We start from the raw sequence: 13,367 nt of genomic DNA, 5'->3' as shown, positions 1-13,367 counted from the left end.
AGGTCCAAACACTCCCCACTGTCGGCAGGGAGAAATCCTTCAGGGGACTGACCTGAGGGATAGAGCAGCCATAACACAGCAGCAGGGTGCACACAGCACACGCCAGAGACACTTCCTGAAGCGCCAGGCCCTGGACATTATATTACCTCTTTTTCATAAAGCCATTACTCTCAGGTTCAGGAAACATAACAGGCTTTCCTCACACCTAGAAGACAGAAACCTAGACAAGATACCAAGACGGAGGAATTCACCTCAAAAGAAAGAACAAGAAAAGGTCATGGCCAGGGATCTAATACTTCTCCTGAGGCAAGGGAAACAAAAGCAAAAATAAACTATTGGGCCTTTGTCAAGACAAAAAGCTTCTGCACCGTGAAGGAGACAACAAAAAGACAACCTTCAGAATGGGAGAAGATATTGGCAAGTGACATATTTGATAATGGCTTAATATCCAAAATATATAAAGAACTTATAAACTCAACACCCAAAAAACAAATACTCCAGTTAAAAAATGGGCAGAAGACACGAACAGACATTTTTCCAAAGAAGACATCCAGATGGTGAACAAACACATGAAAAGATGCTCAGCGTCCTCATCATCAGGGAAATACAAATCCAAACCACAGTATCACTTCACATCTGTCAGAATGTCTAGAATTAACAACACAGGAAACAGTAGATGTTGGCAAGGATGTGGAGAAAGGGGAGCACTCTCACACTGTTGGTGGGAATGCAAACTGGTGCAGCTACTCTGGAAAACAGTATGGAGGTTGCTTAAAAAGTTAAAAATAGAACTACCCTACCATCCAGCATTGCACTACTAGATATTTACCTAAAGGATAACAGATATACTGATTTGAAGGGATACATGCATCCCAATGTTTGTAGCAGCATTATCAACAATAGCCAAATTATGGAGAGAGGCCAAATGTCCATCGACTGATGAATGGATAAAGAAGATGTGGTAAATATATACAATGAAATATTACTCAGCCATAAAAAAGAATGGAATATTGTCATTTGGAAAGACATGGATGGAGCTAGAGAACAGTATTAAGTGAAATAAATCAGAGAAAGACAAATACCATATGATTTCACTCATGTGGAATTTAAGAAACAGACGAACATAGGAGTAAAAAAAGAGGCAAACCAGAAAACAGACTCTTTAAAAAAAAAAAGATTTATTTTAGAGAGAGAGCACAAGCAGGAGGGGTAAAAAGAGAGGGAGAGGAAATCTCAAGCAGACTTTGCACTGAGCTTGGAGCCCAACGTGGGGCTCAGTCTCACAATCCCAAGATTACGACCTGAGCTGAAACCAAGAGTTGGATGCTTAATAGACTGTGCCACCCAGATGCCCCTACAGACTCTAAACTATAGAGAACAAATTGAGGGTTGCTGGAGAGGAGGTGGGTGGGGGGATGGGTTAAATGAGTGATGGATTTTAAGGAGCGCACTTGTTGAGATGAGCAGTGGGTATTTTATGTAAATGATGAATCACTAAATTCTACATCTGAAACTAGTATTACACTGTATGTAAACTAACGAATTTAAATAAAAACTTGGGGAAAAAAGAATCATTGTGTTAGACACTCATGACTACAGTTTTCTTTGCATACATCTGCATCTCAAAGGGCTGAAAAAATGGTCGGGAACCACTAATTTTTAGTTTTCTCATAATTGTAAAAACTGGTTGAAGACAAAGGTTAGGATTTGCATGGAAAGAGGAAAATCTGAGAGTTAAAGCAAAGGGGGACATAGAGTTCAACTGTATCCACTGAGCTTCCACCCACACATCTTTGGTAAGTTTTCCATGTAGTCTGCTTAGGGAATTGTTTCTTTTTTCTTTAAATTTAATTAACCAACATGTAGTACATCATTAGTTTCAGATGTTCAGTAATTCATCAGTTGCATATAACACCCAGCGCTTATCACATCATTTGCCCTTCTTAATGCCCATCACCCAGTTGCTCCATCCCCCCCCCTTCCACACCCCTCAGAGTGTTTCCCAGAGTCAGGAGTCTCTTATGGTTTGTCTCCCTCTCTGATTTCTTCCCATTCAGTTTTCCCTCCCTTCGCCTGTGATCCTCTGCACTATTTCTTATATTTCCACATATGAGTGAAACCATATGGTAATTGTCTTTCTCTGATTGACTCATTTCACTTAGCATAATACCCTCCAGTTCCATCCACATCGATGTAAATGGTAGGTGTTCATTTAGGGAATTATTTCTGACATAATAAGGGATGTTAAGCAGAACGTAGGATTCAGTAAGGTAGTCTTTTCTTGAAACTGTATCTGCTACAAAATGAAGAATAACTATCTTGTCCTGGAGTGGGCAGTCACTTTAGCTAAACATAAGTAGTATTGTAACTATTAGATACGGAAATGCACGCTTGCAGATATGCAAATACGATGCTTACCATAATTCAGGGTCCACCAATCCCAGTTTGTTTGTTTTTTTTCTTTCCTGGTGTACCAAGTCTTATGCTCTGGTACTGAGAATCTAATAGATAATATCATCTCAAAATGGCCCATCCTTACCTTCGTAAGACTACAAAATGTTATTGCATGAGAGCACCATGGAAATGCAGAGTAACTGAGATGTAGGTAGAGAAGCTTGCATATGTTTCTTTCCTGAGTTATCTCTAGGTTATTGTCAGCCCAAATACATTTCCTATGCAAGTTGTGATAAAATTTATGCATGCTTTTTTGACCATAATTAGCACCAGTAGCCAATTAAATAATCACAGTTACTATATAAATCATAAAATATATAGATTTTTCATAATTTTGTATATTATCTTTAAAAAAGATAATGAAGTATTATGGTTATAAATATTTTAAAATTCAACAGAGGACACTGTACTAAAGATTAGATGTGCTAAAATTGGGACAAAAACGTGAACTGTGTTTAAAAACATTTTTATATATTTTAGAACTTAATGAAATCCTTGAAGTCATCCTAATAATGAAAGTCACAGAGGAAGTATTTGTTTTGTATTTCTTAAGCATATGTTGTATGTGTTTCGCATCTTATTTTAGCTAACTGTTGGCAGTGTAAGTCCATGAAAGTATAGTTGAGTTTAGTATATTATTTAGTACATTATAGTATAACAGTGTAGAGCATAACTTAATAGTAAATAGTAAAAGCATATATTGGACATTTTGCTTTTTCTTGCATCTATTACTTTCCCAAATTTAAGGTAGCTATAGGTCTTTAACAAAGGGTAAAGGAACTTACTAGAGCTGTGGTGGGTACTTCAGTTGATAATAGAAAAAGGGCAATTTGATTAATGTGGAGAATTAAGAGAGGAATGAAGGGAGACACGTTGATACCCTTAGTTTTTGTTTTATTTTGTTTTGTTTTTCTAACATAGCAAATGTAAGGTGCCTTTTCTGCCGGTGAACTACTTGATTAAATCCTTTAAGTTCTCTGGACTTAAGAAGGTGAATTTAAGCATTGCTTGATCTTTTTTTTTTTTCCTCTCAAAACTCCCACTTATGGATTGGCTTAAGTGAAAATTCCTTCAGTAATGTCCAGACCTTCTCATTTAGGGTTTGGTATTGCATCATGTCCAAGTCAGTGTCAAATAAATGTTGTCTGGTGATGATGGGAATAATTTTTTTTCATGAGGACTTCTCTTCATGCTTACACAGCACATTTTTCACTGGGGTCTCAGACTCACTGGAAAATAGAAACCTTGCTTGAACTTGAACTATTACCATGTTCATTATGAATTTTACATGAATTTTAAAAAATTGATTCATTTGGCAAAGTGTAAAATCCTTTAAACTTTGGGATGTAATATAACTGATTTTAACTGGTGTATTTTAGAAGAGTAACATGCATTGAATTTGAATGATAAACATAAGGACTTTCCAAAGTTGTAAGCTAGGTTTTGGAGTTTTATGAATAGGGCTTATTCACTATATATTTACTTACTATAATTTTTTGTTGAATAGCAGGATATTTGTTATTGCATCGAGTGTTACGATAGCATCCTGAAAATGTCTCTTTATCAGATATGTGTTGTGTCAATGTGTGGGTGCCTGAATGGTTCCGTTGGTTAAGGGTCTGACTTCTGCTCAGGTCATGATCTCTGGGCCCCACGTCGGGCTCTGCTCTCAGCGTGGTGTCTGCTTGTCCCTCTCCCCCAACTCTTTCTGCTCTCTCTCTAAAATAGATAAAATCTTAAAAAAAAAAAAGTAAAAAATAAAAGTAAATGAACAAAAAACTTCAAGAGGAGCTACCCCTAAATCCTTGGGTGTAGGGATCAGGAGATGTGCTTTGGGGAAAATACTTGGAAATCAAGGAATCTCAAGTAGAGCAACTTCAAAATACTTTACTATGACGTGTTCCATAAGGTAATTAAGTCTTGACATGTAAAGACGTGTGAAGGTAGCATTCTAAAAGAGTTACAGAAGTTTTTTCTTTCACAGTAGGGTCTCTTAATAGTTTGCATTAGATTTGATTTGCATTAGTTGAATATTTGAAAAATACTGTCTAAAATAAATACTTGTACAGTTACCAGAAGTTGCATTATCTTCTCACTTTCACATTATAACGTTGTATGTCCTTTTCTTTCAGCTGGATATGCCAAGTGACCAGATAGCTGCAAATCTGCAAGCAGTTATCAGTGAAGTTTGTAAGCACAGACCACTCAGTTTGGGTAAGTGATTTGATGGGGTAGACTTCCCCATAGCTCTGGGATTCTTTAAAAATGTAAAATATTAAGGAAACAATCAAGTTAATAGCAAGTACAATATAAATTGCAGCAATGTTTTCAGGGATTAAATAAATAAAATTTAACTATCCAAAGGATTCATAATTACCTTATTAAAAAGTTGTAGTTGTTTGGAGAGGAGACCTCTGTAACATTAATAAGGGATACATCCTGAAATCTTTGTAAATTCCATTATTTCTATCATTAAATGTAATAGACTTTGAAAGAAAACTGTAACTGATTGCCTTAAACTTGCAATAGTGTTAAATAGAAACTAAAATCATTTATGAAATATTCTCAGGCTAGACCATTCACTTTGTCACTGGCATTAGCAATTGTCTTTCTTATTCTTATTTATTTTTCAAAAAGAACAAAGTTTTTAATCATGTCATGAGAGTCACTTCTTATAAACAGGGTGATTCATGGAGAGCACTGAAACTTGATTGAGATGTGGAAGCTGTTTCATTGGCTACGAACACATAGCCAGACCCTTCGTGTCACGTTATGTACCATGCATGTTCTCTCCTCAGACGAACTTCACCCCTGGCCGGTTGTAGCCCAAAAAGGGTTCATTATCCTCAGTAGACTCTGCATTTATAGACTTACCATGACAGGACTCTGTCAGGTTTAGATTTATAACCAAATGTGTAATTAAAACACACTCTCAACCAATTTTTACCATCTTTGGGAGTGAAACACACTGGTGAATAAATACTTATTTGTTAGTTCTGCCACTGTAGTTATGGCCATAGTACTTAGTAATTGTGTGTGTATGCATTCTTACATAGGGCACTTTGATTTCAGTATAGGATCTTCTGAGACCATGGCAGGAGTGAAATGATAGATGGCAAATCTCTAAAAGCAGTGGGTCCTCTTTTTGCCATTTTTTAACTTGAAGTGTAATTAACATACAATATCTTTTAGTTTCAGGTGTACAGCGTAATAATTCAACATTTGTATATATTGCAAATTGATCACCACCATAAGTTTAGTTACCATCTGTCACCATACAAAGTTAATACAATAATACTGACTGTACTCCCTGTGCTGTACATTACATCCCCTTGGCTTATCTATTTCATAACTGAATGTTTGTACCTCTTCATTCCCTTCACCCATTTTGTCGCCTCCCCCAACTCTCTTCGCCCTTGGCATCCACCACTTTGTTCTCTGTATCTATGACACTGGGTTTGGTTTGGTTTTATTAGTTTGTTTTGTATTTTAGATTTCACTTATAAATGGAATCATTGATATTTGTCTTTCTCTTTCTGACTTATTTCACTTAGCATAGTATCCTCAAGGTCCATTAACATCACAAATAGTAAGATTTCATTCTTTAATATGCCTGAGTAGTATTCCATTGTGTGTGTTTGTGTGTATGTGTGTGTACACCACATCTTCTTTATTCATTCATGTATAAGTGGACACTTAGGTTGTTTCCATATCTTGGCTATTGTAAATATGCTGCAGGGAACATAGGCTGCATGTATCTTTTCAAACTAGTGTGTTCATTTTCTTCTGATATATACCCAAAAGTGGAATTGCTGGGTCATATGGTCATTCTCTTTGTGATTTTTTGAGGAATTCTCATACTGTTTTCCAGTGTCTGCACTAATTTACATTTCAGTTTTCCCAACTGAACCATTTATTAAAGAGACTATCCTTCCTCCATTGTATATCCTTGCCTCCTTTGTTGTGAGTTAATTGACTCTATATGTATGGCTTTATTTCTGGGTTCTGTGTTCTGTTCCACCAATCTATATGTCTTTTTATGTCAATACTATACTCTTTTAATTACTGTAGCTTTGTAGTGTAGTTAAAATCAGGAAGCTTGATATCTCTGGTTTTGTTCTTTCTCAAGATTGCTTTGTCTATTCAGGGTCTTTTGTGGTTCCATACAAATTTTGGAATTATTTGTTCTATTTCTGTGAGCAATACTATTGGAATTTTGATAAGGATTGCATTGAATTTGTAGATAGCTTTGGGTAATATGTACATCCTAACAATATTCTGCTAATCCATGAGCATGGAATATCTATTTCTTTGTATCATCCTCAGTTTCATCACTGTGTTACAGTGTTCAGTGTACTAATCTTTCACCTTCTTTATTAGATTTATTCCTAGGTATTTTATTCTTTTCAATGCAATTGTAAATGGGATTATTTTCTTAATTTTTCTTTCTGATAATTTGTTTTAGTGTATAGAAACGACTGATTTTTGTATATTGATTTTATACCCTGCCACTTCACTGAATTTGTTTATTGGTTCTAACAGTTTTTTGGTGTAGTCTTCATGTTTTTTAAATATATAGTATCATGTCTTCTGCAGACAGGGACAATTTTAGATCTTCTTTCCTATTTGGGTGACCTTTTTTTTTTTTTTTTTCGGGCCTAAGTGCTGTGACTAGGACATCCAGTACTATGTCGAGTAATAGTGGGGAGAGTGGGCATCCTTGTCTTGTTCCTGATCTTAGAGGAAAAGCTTTGAGCTTTTCATCATTTAGTATGATGTTAATTGTGGGTTTGTATATGATCTTTATTATGTTGAGGTGTGTATATTCTCTCTCTGACCACTTTGTTGAACATTTTTATTGTAAATGGATGTGACTTTTGTCAGATGCTTTATGATTTTTATTTTTCATTTTGTTAATCTGTATCACATCGATTGATGTGCTCATGTTGAACCATCCTTTCATCCCTGGAATAAATCCCAGTTGATCATGGTGTATGATTCTTTTAATGTATATTTGAATTTGGTTTGCTAATATTTTATTGAGGATTTTTGCATATGTGTTCATCAGGGTAATTTTCTGTAATTTTCTTCTTTTTTTTGTGGCAGTTTTGTCTAATTTTGGTATCAGGGTAATAATACTTACCTCATAAAATGAGTTTGGAAGCATTCTGTCCTCTTTAGTTTTTCGGGAGAGTTTAAGAAGGTTAGGTACTAAATCTTCCTTGAATGTCTGTTAGAATTTACCAGTCAAGCCATCTGGTCTTAGATTTTTGTTTGTTGGGAAGTTTTTAATTACTGATTCATTCAGTCTCTTTGCTATTATCAGTCTGTTCAGATTTTTTGTTCTTCCTGATTCAGTCTTGGATGTTTGTTTGTTTCTAGGTATTTGGTAATTTTTGCTAGCTTGTGTAGTTTGTTGGCATATAATTGTTCATAGTAGTCTCTTATGATCCTTTGTATTTCTGTGGTATCAGTTATAATTCTCTTTCGTTTCTGATTTTATTTATTTGAGCCTGCCCTCTCTTTTCCTTGCTGAGTCTAATTAATGGTTTGTCAATTCTGTTTATCTTTTCAAAGAACCAGCTCTTAGTTTCATTCATCTTTTCTGTTGTCCTTTTAGGTCTATTTCATTTCTTTCTTTCTTTTTTTTCCATTTATTTCCACTCTGATCTTTATTATTTCATTCCTTCTACTAACTTTGTGTTTCGTTTGTTCTTCGTTTTGTAATTCCTTTAGGTTTCAAGTTAAATTGTTTGAGATTTTTCTTGTGTTTTTGATGTAGGCCTGTTGCTATGAGCTTCTCTCTTACAACTGCTTCTGATGCATCCCATAGATTTTTGTATGTTGTATTTCTGTTTTCATATGTCTCTAGGTATTTTTAAATTTTTCCTTTTATTTCTTTGATGTCCCATTGTCGTAGCATGTTATTTAATCTCCATGTTTTTGTGGTTTTTCTGGTCTTCTTGTAATTGATTTCTAGTTTCATACCATTGTGGTCAGAAAAGATTCTTGATAGGGTTTCAGTCTTAAATTTACTGAGAGTTGTTTTGTGGCCTAATCCATAATCTGTCCTGGAGAATGTTCCATGTGCACTTGACAAGAATGTGTGTTCTGTTTTGGGTGGGATGTTCTATATAAATCTGTGAAGTTCATCTGGTCTCATGTGTTGTTTAAGGGTGTGTCCTTATAGATTATCTATTTAGATGATCTCTCCATTGATGTAAGTGGAGCATTAAAATCCCCTACTCTTGCTGTCAGTCTCTTCCTCTAGGTCTGTTAATATTTGCTTTATTTTTTTAAAAAAGATTTTATTTATTTATTCAACAGAGTTAGAGACAGCCAGCAAGAGAGGGAACACAAGCAGGGGGAGTGGGAGAGGAAGAAGCAGGCTCACATCGGAGGAGCCTGATGTGGGGCTCGATCCCATAACGCCGGGATCACGCCCTGAGCCGAAGGCAGACGCTTAACTGCTGTGCCACCCAGGCGCCCCAATATTTGCTTTATATATTTTGGTGCTCCTGTGTTGTACCTGGTATATCTTCTTGCCAGGTTGACCCTTTTATCATTACGTAATGCCCTTCTTTGTCTTTAATTATAGTCTGTTTTAAAATCTATTTTGTTGGGTAAATTCAGCTATACCAGCTTTTTGTTTGTTTCCATTTGCATGGAATATCTTTTTCCATCGCTTTACTCTCAGTCCTTACTTTTTTTTTTAGATTTTATGTATTTATTTGATAGAGAGGGAGAGCACACAAGCAGGGGGAGCAGCAGAGGGAGAGAGGGGAGCAGCAGAGGGAGAGAGAGAAGCAGGCTCTCTGCTGAGCAGGGAGCCCGATTTGGGGCTTGATCCCAGGATGCTGGGATCATGACCTGAGCCGAAGGCAGATGCTTAACTTACTGAGTCACCCAGGTGCGCCTCAGTCCTTACTTCTGAGCTGAAGTGTCTTATAGGCAGGGTATAGATGAATCTTGTGGTGTTTTTTTTTTTTTTTAATTTTTTTTATTTGTCAGAGAGTGTGAGCACAAGCAGGGGTGGGGCAGGTAGAGGGAGAAGCTGGCTCCCTGCTGAGCAAGGAGCCCAATGTGGGGCTTGATACCAGAACCCTGGGATCATGACCTGAGCCAAAGGCAGATGCTTAACCAGATCAGCCACCCAGGTGTCCCTTGTTTTTGTTTTTAAATCCATTCAGCTACTCTCTGTTTTTTGATTGAAGGATTTAGTCCATTTACATTTGAAGTAATTATTGATAGGTGTGTACTTATTGCCATTTTGTTCATTGTTTTCTGGGTGTTTTTGTTCCTCTCTGTTTCTTTCCTCTCTTTCTCTCTTTCCTTCTGGTTTGATAATTTAGTGTTAGGTTTAGATTCCTTTCTCATTTTCTTTTTATATTCGTGATAAGTTTTTCTCTTTGTGGTTTCATGAGGTTCACGTAGTGAATGAACCATGCCATTCTATGGCAGTCTGTTTTCAGTTGGTAGCAACTTAATTGAAACTCATTCCAGAGCTCTACATTTTTATTCCACCCTCTGTATTTTATGGTTTGTATGTCACATTTTACACTTTTTCATTTTATGTATCCCTTAACTAATTATTATAGTTTTAGTTTTACTACTTTTGTCTTTTGACTTTTATGCTAGCTTTATAAGTGAGTAAATTTACTACCTTTACAATATATTTCCAGTGAGATTTTTACTTTAGTATGTTTTCTTGTCATGAGTACTATTTCCTTTCAGCTTTAAGAAGTCTCTGACATTTCTTGTAAGGTTGGTTTAGTGATCATGAACTCCTTTAGATTTTACTTATCTGAAAAACTATCCTATTTTGAATGATAACCTTCTTGGTAGAATATTCTTGGTTGTATGTTTTTTCCTTTAAAAAATGTCCCAGCAGTCACTTTTGGCCTTCAAAGTTACTTCTGAAAAATTGCTTATAGCTTTATGGGATTTCCTTTGTATGTATCAAGTTGTTTTTTTCATGCTGCTTTTAAGACTCTCTGTTTAACTTTTGACATTTTAATTATAACATATCTTGGTGTGAATCTCTTTGGTTTCATCTTATTTGGAGCTTTCTGACCCTTTTGGATCTGGATGTTGATTTCCTTCCGCAAGTTAGGGTTTTCAGTTATTATTTCTTTGTGTAAGTTTTCTGCCCCTTTCTTTTACTTCTGGGACCCCTGTAATGAGAATGTTATTCTGCTTGATGTTGTCCTATGTTTTCCTTAAGCTATTTTCACTATTTAAAACTCTTCTTTCTTGGGGCGCCTGGGTGGCACAGCGGTTAAGCGTCTGCCTTCAGCTCAGGGCGTGATCCCGGCGTTATGGGATCGAGCCCCACATCAGGCTCCTCTGCTGTGAGCCTGCTTCTTCCTCTCCCACTCCCCTTGCTTGTGTTCCCTCTCTCGCTGGCTGTTTCTGTCTCTGTCAAATAAATAAATAAAATCTTTAAAAAAAAAAAAATAAATAAAAAAAAAAATAAAATAAAACTCTTCTTTCTTTTTGTTTCCCTGTCTGGGTGAGTCCATTGCTGTGTCTTCCAGGTTACTGATCTGTTCTTCATTCAGTCTGCTGTTGAACCCCTCCAATGTAGTTGTCAGTTCAGTAATTTTATTCTTCAGCTCTATGATTTTTGTTTGGTACTTTCATATATTTTTTCTCTCTTTGTTGAAGTTCTCCTTGTGTTTGTTCATTCTTCTCCTGAGTGAGCATCTTTATGACCATTAGTAGTTTGATCTCTTTATCAGGTAGATTACTTATCTCCATTTCATTAAGGTCTTTTTCCCAGGTTTTGCCTTGTTCTTTCATTTGGAACGTATTCCTCTATCTCCTAATTTGGCTTGATTCTGTGTATTTCTGTGTATTGAAATAGCTCCCTCTCCCAGTCTTGAGGGAGTGGCCCTGTTTACAAGATTTTCTGTTGGGCTTAGAAGTAGGAGGGAGCCATGCACTCAAGGTGCGTCCCCTGTGTGGGCTTCACACACCTGCCAGGTCTGTGTGGGGTGGGGTGGGATGGGTGTGGGGTACTTGTCTGTCTGTGGCACAGTAGGAATGAGGGAGCAGGGGTGGGGTCTCACCTGGCTGGCTTTGCAACAGGTTGCATTTTTGGGTGGGGCTGCTCACCTGGCTGGTTGGGGTTTGGCTGCAGCCCAGCAAGGTAATAATACATGGGGCTCTTGCCCACCAGTTGTGCTGTGGCTGTGGCATGGGACGCAGAGCATGCCCAGTGGCATTAGCAGGTTAGAGTGGGATTGCCAACATGCTCCGGCCAGCACTGGCATTAGAAAGGTTGAATGAGATTGCAAAAATGGCATCCACCTGCGCTTTCATCCCCAAGAGAGTCTCAACAGGTTCCTGCTTTCCAGCTGTTGCTTTAAGATTAATAAGCGGGTTTCCTTCACATATGATCTAGAGGCTTTTCAAACTGCTTTTGAACCAGATTGTGGAGTGAGTGAGTTTGTGTGTGAGCCCTTTAAGAGTAATTTATTTGTTCTTTCCAGTTCTGTGGTCCTCCTGGATGCACTCTGTTGGTTTTCAAAGCCATATATTTTGGGAACTCATCTCTCTGGTACAGGACACAGTGGTTGGGGTGCCTGGTGTGGGAGACAAAACCCTTGATCCTCTGGGAAAAGTTCTGTATTTTTGAGATCCCTCCTGATTGTCGGTCACCTTACCTGGGGTGGGGTTTTTGCAGAAAGTGTCGTCTCTGACTTTCCTGCCTGTCTCAGTGCAGCCCTTTTATGTAGATTTGCTGTGTCTGTGGGAGGAGGTGAGTTAAGGATCTTCTTATGCTGCCATCTTGAATTATCCATCTTTTTTTTGCCATTTTAAATGAAGTCCCTTAATTGTTCTTATGAAAAGCTCTTTAATTTTTAGGGAATTTTACTAAATGTTCAGCAACACAGAAATAGCATCAGTGCTATTTCAAATAAATATTTAGAATATTGCCATCAAATGTAAATATTACCACCTGCTCCCTTCACTTTCAGCTTTGCAGTAAAATAAATTCTAGGTGGTCATCCTCTGGAAGAGAGAAATGAATTATTATAGAATATGTAGTTTTAAGGATAAATTTCTAATATACTACAGTTAGTTTGTCTTCTCTAGACATGAGATGATATTCCTTATGATTCAAAATATTAGTTCAGTAATATCAGTACTTTTCAAGGGGAAATATAACATGAGTTTTATAAGATTTGTTGTTGTGTGTTTCTATTTGCTCATATATTTATAGAATAAAATAAAAGTTGATTCTTGTCTTTGTTTCCAGGACCTTTCGTGGTACGAGCTTTCCTTCGTACTTCAACAAGTGAAGGTTTGTTACTAAAGATCAAGCCATTGTTGCCTAAAGAAGTAGAAACTGAAGAAAGTAACAAAGAAGATGCCTAAAAATGTTATATTATGAAATTATTTTCAGTTTATTAAGAAGCAACAGAGAAAATTATAAAACTGTAATTTCTACATTTGGTGTGTTGTTATTTCTCAGTCATCATACTTGACAGTGAATTTTAACACTTGGAAAATCTTACAATAACACTTTCTTTTTTTTTCTTTCTTTCTTTCTTTCTTTCTTTCTTTCTTTCTTTCTTTCTTTCTTTTTTTTTTTTTAAATATTTATTTATTTGAGAGAGAGAGCACGAGCAGGGTGAGGGGCAGAGGGAGAAGCAGACTCCCCACTGAGCAGGGAGCCTGATGCTGGGTTCGATCTTGGAACCCCAGGTTCATGACCTGAGCCAAAGGCAGACGCTTAACTGATTGAGCCACCCAGATACCCCACAACAACACTTTCAAAAATAAGAAAATAAAATTTTCTCTGTCTGAACCTTATTTTAAATCCTATTAAATTGTCTTCCCTAGAATTCAGATTCTGCATGCTGGTAATTATAGCAGCAATTTCTAGCTTAATAACTTTCTCTTGA

General features: G+C 36.7%; 1 protein-coding gene across 2 annotated transcripts in view; it reads left to right on the top strand.

Annotated features, from left to right (window-relative positions):
• MRPL1 (mitochondrial ribosomal protein L1) overlaps positions 1–12,911 on the top strand; it is an 87,082-nt gene extending 74,171 nt beyond the window's left edge. For both annotated transcript variants that reach the window (XM_002912485.4, XM_034671647.1), the window contains exons 8-9: positions 4,587–4,668; positions 12,719–12,911. In XM_002912485.4, the coding sequence (XP_002912531.2) occupies positions 4,587–4,668; positions 12,719–12,837 (201 nt within the window). In that variant the 3' untranslated portion in view covers positions 12,838–12,911. The remainder of the gene's footprint in view (positions 1–4,586; positions 4,669–12,718) is intronic.
• The last annotated feature ends 456 nt before the right edge of the window (positions 12,912–13,367 follow it).

This window comes from Ailuropoda melanoleuca, chromosome 11 (assembly GCF_002007445.2).
Source record: "Ailuropoda melanoleuca isolate Jingjing chromosome 11, ASM200744v2, whole genome shotgun sequence".
NCBI classification, from domain to species: Eukaryota; Metazoa; Chordata; class Mammalia; order Carnivora; family Ursidae; genus Ailuropoda; species Ailuropoda melanoleuca.
Note: the sequence above shows the minus strand (reverse complement) of the source record. Positions and strands in the feature narration are given on the sequence as shown.